The 18,523-nt window shown below is 33.3% G+C and overlaps 3 protein-coding genes across 3 annotated transcripts in view; 1 reads left to right on the forward strand and 2 right to left on the reverse strand.

Annotated features, from left to right (window-relative positions):
* Positions 1–753, reverse strand: part of LOC126885844 (cuticle protein 16.5-like) — a 78,045-nt gene extending 77,292 nt beyond the window's left edge. The window contains exon 1 of the mRNA XM_050652615.1: positions 627–753. Within this exon, the coding sequence (XP_050508572.1) occupies positions 627–677 (51 nt within the window). The 5' untranslated portion in view covers positions 678–753. The remainder of the gene's footprint in view (positions 1–626) is intronic.
* A 6,912-nt stretch (positions 754–7,665) lies between these two features.
* Positions 7,666–9,964, forward strand: LOC126885866 (uncharacterized). Its single transcript, XM_050652642.1, has 2 exons — positions 7,666–7,972; positions 9,098–9,964. The coding sequence occupies exons 1-2, from the start codon at positions 7,730–7,732 to the stop codon at positions 9,917–9,919; spliced, it is 1,065 nt and encodes a 354-aa protein (XP_050508599.1). The 5' UTR covers positions 7,666–7,729; the 3' UTR covers positions 9,920–9,964.
* On the reverse strand, positions 7,979–10,596 carry LOC126885858 (uncharacterized). Its single transcript, XM_050652632.1, has 2 exons — positions 9,961–10,596; positions 7,979–8,985 (listed from the first exon to the last, which is right to left on the reverse strand). The coding sequence occupies exons 1-2, from the start codon at positions 10,306–10,308 to the stop codon at positions 8,182–8,184; spliced, it is 1,152 nt and encodes a 383-aa protein (XP_050508589.1). The 5' UTR covers positions 10,309–10,596; the 3' UTR covers positions 7,979–8,181.
* Positions 10,597–18,523: the final 7,927 nt, after the last annotated feature.

An 18,523-nucleotide genomic window follows, 5' to 3' on the forward strand; every position in this document is an offset into this window, starting at 1 on the left:
AACGGGAAAGACACGAAATATTATATCAGACAATACGGAAGAATAAACGATAGACTGATAAAAATAACATTAGAAGCAAAACCTGGAAATTTCCATGTCATTATATACCCACAACAGATGCCCCAGATGAAAGTATTCTTTTCATGTACCATGTCCTTTCAGAAAGTTGGTTACCATCATAGCTATTTTAATTTTATTCACTTCCACTCTAAGAGCATGCTTGTATCAATACCATACCAAGATAACAAGTCCTTCAACCATGAAGTCTTTCTTAGTCCTGGCCTGCGTTTGCTTGCTATTTTCCCTTGCATAATTTTTGCAGCAACCTATATTTTTGACCGCTCATTACATGTCCGAAGTAATCCAGCCTTCTTTTCTTAATGATTCTATAATCTCAGTAGTCTTGCTGAGACGTTCTAGTATTGTGGAGTTTCAAGTCTTCTCCACCCAAGAAACTTTTAAAATTCTTATGTGGCACATCATTTCGAGCCTTATGAAAGCCTCATGCGATTTAGATCACTTTTATTCACAGTCCAAGACTCAACATAATTAATTAAGACCAAGATTACGTAGCAGCGAAGTATACTGATCCACAATAAAAATTTTAAGTCTCTGTTACATAATACCTTGGACATCCTTCTAAAAGCGGCTTTCGCCTGTTCAAATCTGGATGACATTTCACCATGACTCTCTGCGTTACAATTTAACTGATATCCAAGGTAAACAATTTGATCAACTTGCTTTTGGTACTGTTTACGTATGTAGACGGTTTTATATTCGGTTGTTTACTCATTACGAGTATTTATTATTTGACAAATACTTTAACTTATTAAAATCATATCTAAATCACGCATACATCACTGGGAGACTTAAGAGGATCGGTACGTATTTTCGGCTGCAATGCTATTCAAATGGGGATTCATTTTTTTCGAATCCTGAGAAAACTAATAAGTATTTTTGAAAAATTTAAACGCAGAATGAAAGATTACGTTATTAGCGAGGGCCGAAAGTCCCTGAGAACTTCTATAACGTTTATTTTAATTAGTTACAGGGGTGAAAAACTAAGAGAAAATTTAGTGTGATTTTTAATTTCAAATATCTCATTCAAAATAAACTTTTTATTTATTCTAAGGGACTTTCGGCCCTCGGTAATAATTTAGTCTTTCATTCTGCGTTTAAATTTTTCAAAAATATTTATTGGTTTTTTCAGGATTCGAAAAAAATTAACACAATGCCGTGGTAATATTTTCCAAATCTGTCTTTGTCTTACAACGCACTCAGCCGTATATAATATTGTCAGCATATATTGTCAGTCAGACACTGACAATCAGTGACAATTTTAAATATTTAACATTGCATCGGGAATATTCTGAGACATTGATTAAATATTATTGATATATAGTGTATTTGATAAATAATTGAGTGAACTTATAAAAAGTTATTTATTGTGTATTATTTGTGGAAGATCCAAGCAGAGAATACATCAGATATATCCTGTGATCCAAGTATTTTGTTAGAGATGTTCAAAATTGTAAGCGTTCCATAATAACAATATATTATTAAAAAATCACTTTAACACTTTTCCTCTTTTCTCGATTGATTATTACTTTTTGTTGTACAAATAAATTATTACAATCACTGAAAACATAGTTAGTGAAAAAATTATCACATTTATTAACTGAATTAATAATTTGCAATTATAAAATTAACAGTTATCCAAGAACATTCAAAAGCCATCTCTTTAAATTAATTATGACATTTTCAAGTAGAATGACATTCTAGTAACGTATAATATCCATACCAGTGTGAATTTTACTACACGTAATTTGTCGTGTAAAGACAGAAAAAGTAGGGATACACGTAAAATATTTGCGAATTATGTACCCATAGCCTTAAATCATATTATACTCGGGTATTCATTAAATAGTGCAAGCAATGATAAATTCTATAATGAAATAATTAATAACAACATTTTTTTACCCACAAATTTAAATTGTATAATTTTCAATACGAATAATAATATATTGTATTCCTTATAAAATCACACCAAGAGGTGCAAAATGAAATTGTAAATTACTAACCACATCTTTGTTAGCAATTCTGCAACTAATTATATTTTGTACGTGTGCACCGAAAAAATATAAAAAAAAAGAAACAAAAAAAAAACTAATAATAAAAAAATAATAATAACAAAAAAAACAATAGTAAAAAAGAATAATAAGAAAAAAAAAACAAAATAAATTATACATATAAAAAGATAAGTAAAAATTAAATTATAAAGAAAACAAAAGAAAAATTTGCACGCATTAATCTTACCTTACTAATATTTTTAGCATTGTAATCGTGAAGAAGGATGAGCTTTAAATTAAAAAAAAACAAAAAGAATTATTATAGAGCTAAAGAAAAATTGTCTGGCTAATTGGTCCCTACCAAAGCCATCAAATTAATTAAAAAAAAATATCTAAATCACAGAGAATTTGAAACTAAAGTGGAGGATGAACTATCAAACCGTAACAAAATTCAATCAGGAGTCCCACATGGTAGTATAATACTGGGTCCACTTCTTTATGTACTGTACACATCCGATTTACCAACTTCTCCACACACCACCATTGGAACTTTCGCTGATGACACAGCAATATTTGCAACTGAAGAGGATCCAACAGCTGCAGTATTAAAACTTCAAGAACACCTAGACCAAATTGGACAGTGGTTAAAGAAATGGAAGATAAAAGCTAATGAAACTAAGTCGACACATATAACTTTCACACTAAGGAAAGGCCAATGCCCAAATATTAGTCTTAATCAAGTCAACATACCCCAACAGAAAATCGTCAAATACCTGGGGCTTCATCTTGATTCTAAATTAAACTGGAAACAACACATTTTAAAGAAGAAGAAACAAATTGAGTTGAGAGTGAAAGAAATTAATTGGCTTATAGGTCGAAAATCTCGACTCTCAATTGAGAACAAACTGCTCATTGATAAAACAGTCATCAAACCTATATGGACGTACGGTATAGAACTATGGAGTTGTGCCAGCAAATCAAATACAAAAATTATTCAAAGAACTCAATCAAAAATTCTACGCACCATCGCAAATGCCCCGTGGTACATTTCCAACCAAACCCTTCATAGACCTAAACATCCCGAGCACAGTAATTCAAGAAAGAGCCAACAGACACCACGAGAAATTGGAAGGCCACCCCAACCAATTAATATTACCACTACTGCAGCCCTAAACAACAGAAGATTGCGAAGATTATGGCCCACAGATCTTCGCTGAAACTGAGGTGAAACCGCTGGGTGATGTACCTCATAACGCCATATTAGTGTACAATTAGTCTAGTAAAATAAAATTACACTACCTGTAAATCAAAATGTAAATTCGTACAGATTGAAACTAATTTTATATCAAAGTTTAGGTGGGTACAAAAGATATTTTCAAGAAAGTATCCAAATCATACAAGGGGATGATTGTTTAAATAATTAAAAAGGGGTCATTTTTGCAAAAAAATTACTTTTTTAACTGCTGTGGTCATTTAATTACTAATAAAAGTCTATATGATTTTTTTCTGCAAAGTTGAAGGGTAAATCATTCACATAAGACTTACTAAATTAAATTTGACCCCCTATTTATTTAAATAATTATATATAAAACTTTAAAAACAAATTTGCAAAAAATTATTTTTAGCGTTTTAAATAAACACTATAAAATAAACTAAAAAGGGGTAGTTCCCTGGATTGGCTGTATACCTTATAGTTAAACAAACTGGAGCATGAAGTAAAAACCACTTCTATGTAAAAGGTATATTTACTAAAAATTTTTAGAATCCCAATGGATTCAATAAAATGAGTTCATCAGAACGTTTTCAAACCTATCGGTCCATCATCAGTGATTTGAATACTTGCAAAATAGCCCCAGAACCAAACAATGGTTGTGATTATAAATAAATCTACATTATGTTGAAATAAATTTAAAATGGCTAAACGCCGATGTTAAAGGATTAAACCTCTGGGAACATGGTGAAACTCTACCCGAGGACCCAATCACCTAAACAAACAAACCTAAACAAACTGGAACATGAAGTAAAAACCACTTCTATGTAAAAGGTATATTTACTAAAAATTTTTTTAGTAAAAAAAACTTTTTTTTACTAAAAATTTTTTTATTTGATTGGGTCCTCGGGTAGAGTTTCACCATGTTCCCAGAGGTTTAATCCTTTAACATCGGCGTTTAGCCATTTTAAATTTATTTCAACATAATGTAGATTTATTTATAATCACAACCATTGTTTGGTTCTGGGGCTATTTTGCAAGTATTCAAATCACTGATGATGGACCGATAGGTTTGAAAACGTTCTGATGAACTCATTTTATTGAATCCATTGGGATTCTAAAAATTTTTAGTAAATATACCTTTTACATAGAAGTGGTTTTTACTTCATGTTCCAGTTTGTTTAACTATAAAATAACTTATTTTACAGGAGAAATTGCGCTATGTTATCAGTATTAATAAAAAAAATTGGTCTAAAAATATTAAATATTTTTTGAGATATTGAATTTGTTTATTAAATGTTACTCTATTTCCAATTGCAAAAACGCGGTTGTTGCCAAAGAAATATTCACCTGTATTAGATCTCATTATTTTTATTTTTATGTATATTTTCGATAAATGTATTGATAAATTCAAATTTCAATTAAACTTCCCCCTAAAATGGCATTTGAAAATTATTCAAACTTGTTTATAATTTGTTTTTTTAATAACATCGCGTAGATTAAATGTTTTAAAATGCCGTTTCGATAATTGGGTTGCTGGGAATTTTTCACTAATTATCAAATTTTTTGTCCTTTTTTCTTCTTCTTTTTTTTTTCTTGGAGTTATATGTATTAAGGGCCCTTTTAGGGTTAAGTTTCATTAATAATGTCGAATCTAAGTTGTAGATTCTAGACCTGAAAATATTAAGATTGGTCTAAAATCACTTAAATAAAATGTGGCTACTTACTGAGTTACAGGGTGTTTTATTTAAAAATTTAAAAATTATTTTTACCAAGTACTTTCAAACTATTTGGCGTATCCTTATCATACTTGGCAGAAAGTGTGGCTACTATACAGTCTACTAAATTGTGATAAACAAAAGTTTCTATCAACTAACAGAGGCGTACGACAGGGGATAGTGGATGGTTGACCCTTCCCAAATTCTATGCCACTGAGGGTATTACTATTTTAACGAAATTTTTCGATTCTCCAATACTTTCTCTGTAAATAATATACTCTTTATTGGTAACGATTAAGTCATTAGTTTTCGAGATATTGGACGTTCCAAATGAAACGGCATAGTTATTTTGATTCATTCATTCATTCATTTTAAACTTCCAATATCTCGCAAACTGATGACTTTATCGATACCAATAAAGTTATTTACATACAAAGTATTGGAGAATCGAAAAATGTCGCTAAAATAGTAATTCACTCAGTGTTGGGAAGGGTCAATCATTCACTATCCCCTGTCGTACGCCTCTGGCAGTAGCTATAAACGTTTATTAATCACAATTTAGTAGGGTGTATAATAGCCACACTTTCTACCAAGTATGATAAGGATACGTCAAATAATTTAAAAGTACTTGGTAACAATAATTTTTAAATTTTTAAATAAAACACCCTGTAACTCAGTAAGTAGCCACATTTTATTTAAGAGATTTTAGTTAAATCTTAATATTTTTAGGTCTAGAATTTACAACCCCGAGATTCGACATTCGTAATGAAATTTAACCCTAAAAGGGCTCGTAGTAATATAACTCCAAGAAAAAAAGAAGAAGAAAAAGACAACAAAAAAAATTTGTTAATTAGAAAAAAATTCTCAGGAATCCAATTATCGAAATAGCATTTCAAAATACTTAATCCCCGCGGCGTTATTAAAAAAACAAATTATAAACAAATTTGAATAATTTTCAAATTCCATTTTAGGGGAGAGTTTAATTGAAATTTGAATTTATCAATACATTTATCGAAAATATACATAAAAATAAAAATAATTGCATCTCACGCAGGTGAATATTTCTTTAGCATCAACCGCGTTTTTGCAATTGAAAATATAGTAACATTTAATAAACAAATTCAATATCTCAAAAAATATTAAATATTTTTCGACCACTTTTTTTTACTTAATACTGGTAACATATCGCAACTTAGTCTGTAAAATAAGATATTTTATAGTGCTTATTTAAAACGCTAAAAATAATTTTTTGCAAATTTGTTTTTAAAGTTTTATATACAATTATTTAAATGAATAGGGGTCAAATTTAATTTAGTAAGTCTTATGTGAAATATTTACCATTTAACTTTGCAGAAGAAAATCCTATAGACCTTCGTTAATAAGTGAATTACCTCAGCAGTTAAAAAAGTATTTTTTCTTTTTTTGCAAAAAAGACCCCTTTTTAATTATTTAAATAATGATCCCCTTGTATGATTTGGATACTTTCTTGAAAATATCTTTTGTACCCACCTAAACTTTGATATAAAATTTGTTTCAACCTGTACGAATTTACATTTTGACTTTTTTTAATTTTATTAGGCTAAATACTATAGTTGATATTAGTTATTGTACTTGTTATCAAATTAACTCATAGAATATGTAATTCTGATTGTTAATAAATGCTTACAAAAAAAAAAAAAAATTAGGAGTATTTTGGTTCTCCGTATGTTCAGATACAGACCTGCCACCTTACAGCTCTGAACGACACTGTCAAGTAATGTTTGCAGATCTGGTTGAGTAGAAGCTAGAAGTACTGTGCTGCCAATGAAAACATTGACGATATTTACAACACGATAGAAAACATCTTGAAGAAAATTTCACATAAGGAGCCAGGCTGTATTATTGGAGACAAATGAACCACATTTGAGGGATATTGTCGAATCATTTAGCTTGGGCATTAGAAGCAATAATGATAGAAACAATAATATGTAATAGAAAATAAATACACTTTATAAATACCGCCCAAGAAGGCTATGAACGTGGACTAGTCCAAATGAAGCACAAAAAAACTCAAATCGACTACATACTCGTACGGAAAAATGTAAAACCTTAGCAAAAGGTATGTTTGGAGCATGCTGTGGATCAGATCATAAAGGAGGTTCCAACTACACACAACTGGAAAAATATATCACGCAAACAATCGTCACGCATGGACTGGCAACTACCCTAATGGTGAAAGCGTCCTTCTGCATCATATAGATTTTGATCCTTGGACTATCTACTACTTATTCTCAAATTTTCAAGCAAATCTATGTATGTTGTAAAAATTGCGAGGTGAAAACCTAAAGCATTGTTTCCACCGGAGGAACAAATAGCAACATGTAGCAACATTTTTGTTGCCTGTGTTTCTTCTTGTTTGTAAATTTAGGAACTTATTAGCAACAAATGTAAACTTTTTATTTCCACTGACAGAACTTTTTGTTTCCGGTCGTTTCTGATAACTGAGAGAGAGCAACTTAGTGTTTCCACCGCGGTTGGTAAACATGGATCAAGATGATGAAATAGCTGCAGCAGCGGCGGCCTATATAGTGTTGTCGGCAAAAAAGAAAAAAAGAAAGCACAAATGTTGGGTGAAACCAAGTCTCTGTGATAGAAGTGAATATGGTGGCATGCATCTACTAAATGTATTAAAAAAAGACGATGTATACATAGGAAATAATAAAAATAATGGTAGTGTCAAAAATTTTTTACGAATGTCCAGCACCGATTTTGAATGGTTATTATGTCAAATTGCCCCCAAAATACAGAAAGAAGATACAAATTATAGACAAGCCATTTCACCAATGGAACGACTACTGCTCACACTGCGATTCCTTGCAACAGGCGATTCTTACCATTCCTTGATGTACTTGTTCAAAATTTCGGTATCATCAATTAGTAGAATTATACCAGAAGTATGTAAAGTAATCGCTGAAGTTCTGAAGGATAAACTTAAGGTAAGTAGATACCTCGGTAGATATACAGCTTTTCAATCAAATGACATAATGTAATTAGTAGTAGACATTTTATTAAATTTTAATAAAAACCAATTTTTTGAAGTGTGAGAAAAAAATTAACAAGATATTCTATTTAAATTCTAAATAAAAAATTTAAAAAATCTAATTAAAAAATTAAAGAGATATTCTTTTTAACAAATAATATTTTATCAGTAATTTACATCAAGTCCTGCATCTGACATGGCCAGACGTATCGCATCAGATATAGATGATTCTTGAAGATTTCTACAAGGCTGCTTTTCTTTTGAGAGTGTCGAATTGTTTGTCTCTGTTTGGGGAAGATAGTTAGTTTCATAACAAGAGCTATTTGGGGATGGCATAGGTGTATGTGTTGTTGAGGCTGGTGATGTTACAGAATCATTGGTACTGGATGAGTAATAGTTCTGGTTATCTGAATAATATCTTGCTGTGTTGTTATTGGCCGAAGGTGTATGCCAACTTTGATAACATGGAAATGGCCGATCGTATTTACCCATAGATGCGTCATACAAAATATTAGAGATCAAATGCTCTACCGTGTTTTTAGCGTCTTCATTTTGAAGATTTTCGATTTTACAGGCAACTAGTTCGCCGAAAATTTGGAACCGATTACGTGGCTTTTTATTTTGTAGCTGCTTCAGCAATACATATGCCTCTTCCTGTCGTTCGTCAGTTTTCACATCAGCTTGTCTTTTCTTCATTGTTTTTGGACTTTTAAAGAGCCTAGGTCCCTGTTTACTTTTTGTAGTGCTGCTTGTGGAAGGCGTTGGAGATCTGGTTCTGTTTTCATTAGGCTTTGTAGGTGTTTCAGTAATAGCAGCAACAGTTTTGTTCAGAGTGTCGACGTCATTGTTCGCCTCTCCAACAATAAAAGAAGAATCAGTTACTGCATCTGCCTCGTCTGCTATATTGGAATCTTGCGATTCAACTTCCCCGCTGTCCGTTGCACTGCTGTCTGACCCATCATCTTCACCCTGAAAATTAAAAATATATTTTTACTTCTTACTCTTTTAATATGAAATACAAATTATATTTAAAGCGAGAGAAGTTTTGATTAAACAAATTTACCGGTTTTTTATTTTTCAGATGCCTCAGAGTAGAGAGGAGTGGCTTATTACGGGACATCAATTCGCTAATCTTTGGAATTTTCCTAAATGTGCCGGGGTTATGGATGGCAAACACATTATGATACAAGCACCAAAACATAGTGGCAATGAATTTTATAATTATAAGTCCTTCTTCAGTGTGGTGTTATTTATTGTGGCCAACGCAAATTATGAGGTGATGTATCTTAATGTGGGCAGCCAAGGTCGTATATCCGACGGTGGAGTGTTTGACAGTACTCATTTCAAAAAAATGTTATATCAAAACAAGCTCAATTTGCCTGAATTAGAACCATTGCCAGGAAGAACAAAAGCTGTTCCGTTTGTTTTTCTAGGAGATGACGCTTTTCCCCTATCACCAAACTTATTGAAACCTTACCCTGGCACTCAAGAGAAAGGTTCCTCAAAACGAATTTTTAATTACCGCTTGTCACGCGCTAGGCGTATTTCTGAGAACGTTTTTGGAATCATGTCTGCTAGGTTCAGGGTATTAAGAAAACCCATGCTACTTGAACCCGACAGAGTGGAATTAGTTGTTGCTGCATGTGTATATCTCCATAATTTTCTGAGAAGCAGTTTACATTCCCGAAAGTCATACTCACCTCCTGGCACCTTTGATTCAGAAGACAAAGATACGGGCGAAAGGATCCCAGGTTCTTGGAGAAACGAAATAAACAACAATATGTTTGCATCACTGCAAAAACAAGCACGTAATTCAACGTTGGAAGCTAAACAAGTTCGAGATGAATTTGCTCAATATTTTATGTCACCCGAAGGAATGGTTCCATGGCAAAATAATTTTTAACTTTGTATAAAAATTACAAATAAAACAAAAAAAATACGTACCTCACTTGTAGTTATTCCTTTTTCAGTACATTTTCTAACTTTGTTCCTGCCCGCAAGAAACAACAAGACTTCATAAGCAAACCACTTTGAAATAAATACGGCGCCGGCTCCCGACTTTTTTAACGTACGATATTTTTTTCTTTCTCTATAGAATTGTGCAATAACATTTTTCATTTTTCTTTTCACTTCTTCTATATTTGAGCCTGTTTTTTCTGCCAATGTTGTCCAAGCATCGTGTTTCGCATTTCTACATTTATACTGGGCGTGCTTTGTATTCCATAAACACTCACAAAGCTTATAGTTTTCGATTAATTCGAGTACTAACTCATTTGTCCACATGAACGGCATTTTTCTATTTTTTCACACGTCCGACCGACTATAAATTATTCCACGTTCGCCGTCGAGCTGCACTAGACAAAAACAAGTCACTACAAGTTGCTGTATCTGTTTCCACTCAGACAACAATATGTTTATGTTGCCTGTTGTTGCCGTATTTCTTTTGAAGTTTACCGCTAAAACTGGAAACCACCAACAATCGCAAACATGCAACATTTGTTGTCGAAACAAGAAGAAACACTTAGGAACTTTGAGGAACTTTGCGAAACATTTTTAAGCAACAAGCAACAGAAACACAAAAGTTCCTTCATGTTCCTCTGGTGGAAACTATACTTTAGATTACTGCACTACTAGAAATAATATCGAGAAGAGAACAGACCAGACAATCGTTCGAAAAAATTAAAAGACTGCTATCTGATTCTTAAATAATATTCGAAATTCGACTAGGTACTCTTACGTTTACCAAAATGCTACGTCTGGTCAACTCTTCTCTATGCAGTTGAAACGTGAACCCTTAAAACACCAACAGCGAATAAATTGGACGCTTGTGAAATGTGGATCTTCTTCTTTTTCCTTCTTGTATGTAGGCTTTAAAGCCTGTTTCTTCTTCAATATTAGCCTCCTAAATTGTTTAAGTTATCGCACCATCTTTTTGTTGGTCTGCCAATACTTCTTCGTCCATTTGGTGACTTATCTCGTGCTATTTGTACTATCCTATCCTCTGCCATTCTACTAATGTGTTCGTTCCACTCCTGTTTCCGTTTTGTCACCCATCCATTTATGTCTTCTACATTGCATGATCTTCTTATGTTTTCGCTTCTCTCCCTATCCAACAGACTTTTCCCTGATATTCGTCGGAGTATTTTCATCTCTGTTGTTTCTAGTAGTCGTCTCGTTTTAGATGTGTCAGGTTTTGCCTCCGCCGTGTGTGTCAATATAGGTCTAATTGCTGGTTTATAGATTCTTGCTTTTGTGTTTTGTGTTAGGTGTTTGTTCTTCCAGATTGTGTCATTAAGAGATCCCGCCGCTTTACTTGCTTGTAAGCTTTGTTGTCGTACTTCCTCTTCAACATCTCTGTAACTGGTTATATCTATTCCCAGATATCTAAACCTTGCGGTGGTAGGATGCACTTTAGAATCCTCAAAATTTCATGGACATCGCATACCTCAAACGAAGAAGTGCCTGCACAGAATGGGCAAAGAACGAGAATTTTTCAACACAGTAAAAGTTTGAAAAAGATACTAATAGTAAAAGGAAAGACTGAGGGAAAGAGAGACTATGAAGGAAAAGACTATGGTGGCTAAGAAATATCCGACAATGGACAAAGCTAAGTTTTGAACAGCTAATAAGAACAGCTGAAGACAGACAAGAGTTTGCAATTGTAGTAGCAAACCTCCATTGAGGAGAAGGCACTTTAAGAAGAAGAAGAAGCATTCGAACACACATTGTTCTGCTGTGTCGCTTATTCCTCAGTCCACACAGCTACAATCTGTTGACTTACCTGTCCTCTAGAAAAATGGTTGAAGTAAAATTGGAGATAGTAGAAATATAAGATTAGATATAGATAAGACAAAGAAGAAGACTTTTATAGTAGGCGTAGGAAAAAGAGCAGACGATTTGGACAAATACAAAGATTCTTTCTATAATAGCAAAGATTAAACAAACATTATATTCTTATTCTAATGACACAAGGGAGAACATAGACGTTATACTGGTTGCCGACTTCTGCAAAAGTCGGAACTAAAACATATTTTTTGTTTTAAGAATTAATAATTTTATGTCTTTACCTCCCTTATTATGTTTTTAATTAAGTAATAATATATAAAAAAAAAACGAAATTATTAGGTACTTATCATTTTATTATTTTTTATATTTGCTTATTTAAGACTCTCGGCGCCATCTATCTTTCGACCGAATACCTATTTATCTGATCTGATTCTTCCTGTTGCCTCAAATGGGCCTACATTATAAAAGTGGATTTGCAAAAAATTACAAAAATACAAGTTAACACTGGATAAACAAATGGACATCAATAGGAATCGTTTTTCCGAAATGCACTTCGGCATCGAGAGACTGCGCAAAGTGGTTACAGGTTTCTGTTCGTGAGTTGCACCGACATTATCCTCAACGAATATAGAGCGTCTCTTTGTCGTTTTTACGATATTTTTTGTAAATTTCAAAATTCACCAGGTTCTAATGACTCATAAAATTGTAATAAACACAGTGTAAAGACAATAATCTGAGATTTTTTCTGAATTATGCTAAATAAGACAATAAGCGGGTAAAAACGAGTCGAAAAGTGCAAAGTGTAGAAATGGCGTTGATAATAGAAGTTTTCCAATCTACTCGTCTGATTCTCTAAAAGGTAAATTATTGAAATATTTGATTTTAGGGAAGATTTCAACATGATTATATATAATTATGGTGATTGTCTTCTTATTAACTACTTTATAATACAAAAGCAATGTAAAGAAATACAGTAAAACCTGTGTTAAGGGCCACCTGAACTAGCCGGCCAGTTTCAAAGTTCCCCAAACCAAAATTTGTGGACTACAAAACCTGGTATTAGCGTCCACTTTTTTATATCAGCCAATAGTTCTGTCATTTTTAGTGACCGTTATTAACAGGTTTTACTGTAGAAGCAAAACTACGTATTAAAAAAAATTGATTTTTGGTAGTTACAGAGTGATATTAAATTTATTCTTTAATTTATTTTAATCCTCCACCCTCCTCTATCTTTTCTCCTTTGTAAGGATGTGGTGGCGTCATGTAATTTGCTTGACTATTTCTGACCAATTCTCTCTCTCCTGCGCGTGTTGTTTTGCTTCGGAGAATGAGTACCTAACCAGGCTTGTCCTTTATCTGGTCCGACCATCGTACTGGACATCTTCGTCTGGATCTTTTGCCAGCTGCGTTGCCTTTAACGCTTTGCGTTATTCGTTCCATGTCTTCTCTTCTTTGAGTCATATGTCCAAAATATTTTGGTTAGTTTTGATAGTTGTGGTGAGTCTATAGTTTTTGAAGTTATAGGTACTTTTTTACGCGCGATATGAGGGTGAATTTTTATATGTTAAAACCTACGGTCCCGGCACATGCGCATTATAACTTTGTTCTGATTGGATGTTCAAATGACATGTCAAAAATTATCCAATATGGCAGCTGTAGCGCAGCTGTGGTTTGGACGGTTGACGGTTTGGTTATGTATGGTTGTTGCGTTTTAAAATTTGTGGGAAGAGAAACAACAAAGGTTAGTTAATAGGTATACTGCCTTTTTAAATAGTTTTCATATTATATTTTTGAAGTTATACTTCAAAATGTTTTAATTTATGTATGTATCAGTCCAGAAAAGGTGTGGAAAGAATATATTAGTGTTTTTTTAATTATATTTTTCTACAAACGTGTTAAAAATATAATTTTTAGGACTCCATAGGAGCGTTAAAAATGCTACTTTAAGGCACTAGTGCTTTAAAAATTTTAAGGCACTGCAGTTAAAAGTGAATTGTCAAATTGTGAAACGTCAAAATATTTATATTTCATTTATTAACATTAATATTAATAATACAACTTGCGCAATGTGAAAAAGGTGGTTTAAAAGGTTTTTTATTATAATTTTGTGTCTTTGTATTTGTCTTCCTTGGGCGTAAAATAATAAAACATCTATTTTTATATTTCACTTGTCACCGTGATGTATAATTATGTATATCTGAAAGGTAAGTAGCATGCGGCTTGATGGCCTTGTTGGTAGAGCATTGGATCAGAGATCAAAAAATCGCGAGATAGCGGGTTCAAATCCCGGACGATTCATATTTTTTCTTTTTTTTTTAATATTTGGCATTGTTAAGTTTTGGTTCATTTTTTGGTAATTATTGTTAATTTTTAGTATTGTAACTGTTAAGTAGGTATATTTATTTCGTTGAAATTATATTATAATAGAAGTATAACTTCTTACGTGCGTACAAAGTACACACACATTCTTTTTTATGTTAACTTCTGCCAGTATTGAATTAATTGTGCGATGTGTACGATTCATGGTATGTGCGACATTCCACGGTAGACCCACATTTCAAATTTCCACATAAGGACGGCGAGAGACGTTTCACCAATAGGAAGACGATCAGTGAAAAAACAGGAGTCATGTCTATATAAAAAGAAGAAAAAGAAGTATCTGAAGCGTAGGTGGGGATAGGAAATATTAATGCTTGAGCAAGGCATAATTTTGTGCTTTTTGTAATGTCAGTGTTCTTCCATATTTTTGTGAGTTTGGCTGCTGCCGATCTGGCCATATTCTGATGGGTCTACGATCTAGTTTTCGCATCCTCTACTGCCCCTAATTCTCCCATTTCTTTGAGTGTTTCAGCTGTTATTCCATCTTCCCCTTCTGCTCTAAATGTTAGCTTTTTTATTGCCTCCGGAATGTCTGAATTTAATATTTGAGGTTTTTGGAGTTATTCTTCTTTAGGCGCGATTGAGAGTAAAATTTCATAAATCTGCGCGCATGCGCACACAGACAGTAATAGTTCGTTGCTAATCTTTCAAGATAGGTATGTATGTATCTGTATCAGCGCAAATAAGTCATTAAAAGAATATATTAGTGTTTTTAGTAAATGTATTATTTATTATAATTTTTGGATTTGTCTTTCTCTGTAGTAAGATAATAAAATATTATGTATGTAGGTATAACATTTTTATATGTCTATTTGTCACCGTGTTGTGTAATTATATCCGAAACTTACGTATCACTTAAAGAAGCTCGGTGGCGTAGTTGGTAGAGCGTTGGGCCAATGATTGGAAGGTTTTTTTTTAATTTTTGGTTGTTTTAATAAAATTTTTTTGAAAGTTGTAGATAAGACAGTTAGTTTAATATTTAAATAAAATACAAATATCCTGTTAAGTATATTTACTTCGTTGAAATTATATAATAGAAGAATAACTTCTTATGTGCGTACAAAGTACACACACATTCTTTTTTTTTTCACACAACTTCTTTTCTCTGTATGCTTGTCTGGGTAGTTGTTAGATAATAGTATTTCACAATATTGTTTCCTCACCTCTGCGATACCGTCTGGGTTTGTTATGGTGTTTCTACTATTTACCTTTCATGATCTATGGCTGTGGTTTGAATTTTCTCGCTTGATATTTGATTCTTGAGAAAAGTTTTCTAGATTCTTGACGATCAGCATATTCTTCTACTTGTGCATACATATTATGGTTTTAATATAATTATTTTTGTCTCCTCTGCAGAAGTGTTTTATATTGGTATTTATGGTGCCTATCTTTATTTTTTTGTATTGTATTTGATGTGCCGTTTCTAAGTTTTAGTCTTTCTTCTAAAAGGTTGGAAGTCTCATCAGTCATCGAATGTTTTTTCTATGTATTTTTTCTTTGAAGTTTGTGTTGTTGATGGCTTCAGTGATCATAACTTCTTTGTGTATTCCCCAGTGGCGGATTTAGACATTTGCCTTGGGAGGGGAGGAACTTCCAATAAAACACCGACTAAGACATAAAAAAGATAAACCCAAACAACTTCAAAAAATAAATAATAACTTATATGCGTTAAGTTCCCTTAATGTTCCTAACTAGCTTGTTTATTGGGTTGAATTTTTCAGTCTGTGGTTTTTGATGTCAGCTAATATATTTTTTTGTTTCAACAATGTTTTTCTTTAATTTTGGACCTTGTTAGGGGGGGAAATTTCCACTTATTTTTCTCTCCCCGCAGATCTACCACTGGTATTCCCACGTTTTGTCAGGGTCTCCGCAGGGCCGTAAGTACGATGTTAAGGACCCCGGGGCAAAGGTGATCTGAGGGCCCCCTACCGGGGGTCCTCATCTCTCATCTAGAATCATCTGTAAAACATTTTACAAAGTTGATTGATTCGTTTTGAAGATCTTGTTCGTTTCCATTCAAAATATAATCAGTTTAAACAATTCGGTACGCATCTAACGCTGCTTTCATTCCTTGAAAGCGAGTGCCTAGCTGATGGCATAATGTGTCGATCATTGAGTAAAACACGGTTAGGTACTCTAAAGCATGACTTGGGATCTTGAAGTCTTTCATCTTCGCACAGTTCATCGAAATGTTTTTTCGTCTTCTGCATTCTATTTGAAGCAAACCCTACTGGTATTCCCCAACGTTGACACATATTTGAAGCCTCTTCAAAGAAGGTTTCAAATTGTCCTCTCATTTCAGTTAGTTTTAAGAGACTCTCTTCAAGTATACTGTAAGCTGTTAAAAAGTCCAAATATTCTGATTGTAGTATTTTCGCGACTATGTTGAGGATTTCAAGGATTTTATTTTGCACAACTAGTAACAAAACACATTTGAATGATTCTAGTTTCTTTTTCAGTTGTGCTGCTTCGCCTCTTTCATTTCTTTTGTTACTTGTCAGAACTAGATTTGAAACGCACTTCAAAACATCGCAAAATCTGTGTTTCAATGCATTGCCTACATCAAATCTTCCAGCCCAGCGTGTTGGATTGAGAGGTTTGAGAGTCACTTTCGAGGAACCTATTTCAGATTGGTATGAGGACTTCAGTGCCTCCCAACGAACGATACTGTTCGTTGAGAGTTGGAAAAATATGAAGGTTTATTTAGAGAAAATGCAGAAAGAGGTAAACCAGATTGCTGAGGAGATACAGAAAATTGAAAAGATGGAAGAATATTTCCATAAGAAGAATCCAATTTGGCGGGGATATTAGAAAACGACATCCGGTGCCTTTCATTAAAATCTTAAAAATCAAATTCCAACATATGCAGAACTTCGAAGAGTGCAAAGAAATTATAAGAAGCCATCTAAAAGGCTGAGTTGCTTTGTGGTTTGAAAGCAAAGAACATGAGGTGATTTCGTGGAGAGATTTTGAGACAAAATTTTTTATAATGGTGCAGGTGAAACATGTTAAAATCGATCATTGAAGTTGTTAAAATTAATATGCCTTGTACTTTGTACTTATTATAATCAGACAACTCGAGGTAGAACTTGACTGAAAGTACTTTGAAAAGTTTATTTGACCTCGTTAAAACCTATGCACGGTCAACCAAACGGGGGCCCCAGGGCACTGCCCCGGTTGCCCCAATGGTAGTTATGACCCTGGGTCTCCGGTAGTCACTGGTAGCTAACCTTTTACTTATGCTTCTTCTAAAATTGTCTTAGTGTTTTGAACCAATGTTTGTCTTTTATTTGCAATTGTTTTACTGTGCAATTTATTGCGAAATTTGGCTTGTAACATTTTGTGGTCCGTGTAAAATATTCTGTATGTACTAACAAATCTTCTTTATTATAGCATCCACTGCCGCTTATCCAGTGCCGTGTCGGGTCAATATTATATCGGTAAAGGTAAGAGTATATATCTGGTGGAGATATGCGTTTCATAAAACTTTAAATAATATAAAATGAAATAAAAAATTACTGAAAATATAATAATTAAGATCAAAATTACTAATATAATCATTTAAGATCAAATATTGAAATATTTATTAAATATAGGAATAGGGACTCCACAGAGTAAGAGTTGAGTGCGAATTTGATAACTGTGAGATATAATAAGTGGATCATTGACAGTTTCTAAGTGGTCAATAAGCGTAACTAATCTGTGAGCCTTTCGAGGCCGGGGTAAGTTGTTCAAGGCTGATCCGGGTGCTGCCAAAAAGTTGTCTAAAAGAGAGATTTTGATATGAAGAAAGAAGTGGGGTAAACCAAGATCAACTAAGAGGAGGAAGATGGAACTGCTTAAGTGTAAGAAAAGTACATAATAACACCAGCGCAAGTGCTGTATATTAAAGAGGAATCATCAAAATTTCTTCTTTAGACAGCTTGATGGCTAACTAATAGAAACTTGATGGCTAACTAATAGAAACTGTTTGGTGATGGTGTGCCTTTATGTCAGAATGAGTTGGTCGCCGCCGGGATCAGAAGATGTCCGGAGTGATACATACGAACTAGGTTAGAATGGATGTAGAGAGATACCAGTTTACTAGTAATGGATGGTGATACAGATTAGCGGGGTAGAAGCTATGGTTCTACGTAGAATTCATTAAAGGTAAGTTTTAACTTTTTTTTTGCTGTTAAAAAGTGCTGTTTTTAAGTACAAGTGGTACAGGGTTCCAGAATTCTGGAATGTGGGTATTTCAGGATTCTGGAACCCTGTACCAGCTTGTACAGGTCTAGTGGGTGGGTGCCATATATATTTGGAGTCACTTCGATGTCTCCGAAAAGTGTTTGCCGCCTCCGAT

The sequence above is a fragment of the Diabrotica virgifera genome, chromosome 1 (genome assembly GCF_917563875.1).
Source record: "Diabrotica virgifera virgifera chromosome 1, PGI_DIABVI_V3a".
NCBI lineage: Eukaryota > Metazoa > Arthropoda > Insecta > Coleoptera > Chrysomelidae > Diabrotica > Diabrotica virgifera.

What these genes read in the sequence shown, in the direction of transcription:
- LOC126885866 (XM_050652642.1), top strand. Translation starts at nt 7,730, where the DNA reads ATGTCCAGCACCGATTTTGAATGGTTATTATGTCAAATTGCCCCCAAA. An exon ending in TTCTGAAGGATAAACTTAAG is followed by an intron (nt 7,973 to 9,097) that starts GTAAGTAGATAC and finishes TTTATTTTTCAG; the next exon opens with ATGCCTCAGAGTAGAGAGGA.
- LOC126885858 (XM_050652632.1), bottom strand. Translation starts at nt 10,308, where the DNA reads ATGCCGTTCATGTGGACAAATGAGTTAGTACTCGAATTAATCGAAAAC. An exon ending in AAGGAATAACTACAAGTGAG is followed by an intron (nt 8,986 to 9,960) that starts GTACGTATTTTT and finishes TTTAATTTTCAG; the next exon opens with GGTGAAGATGATGGGTCAGA.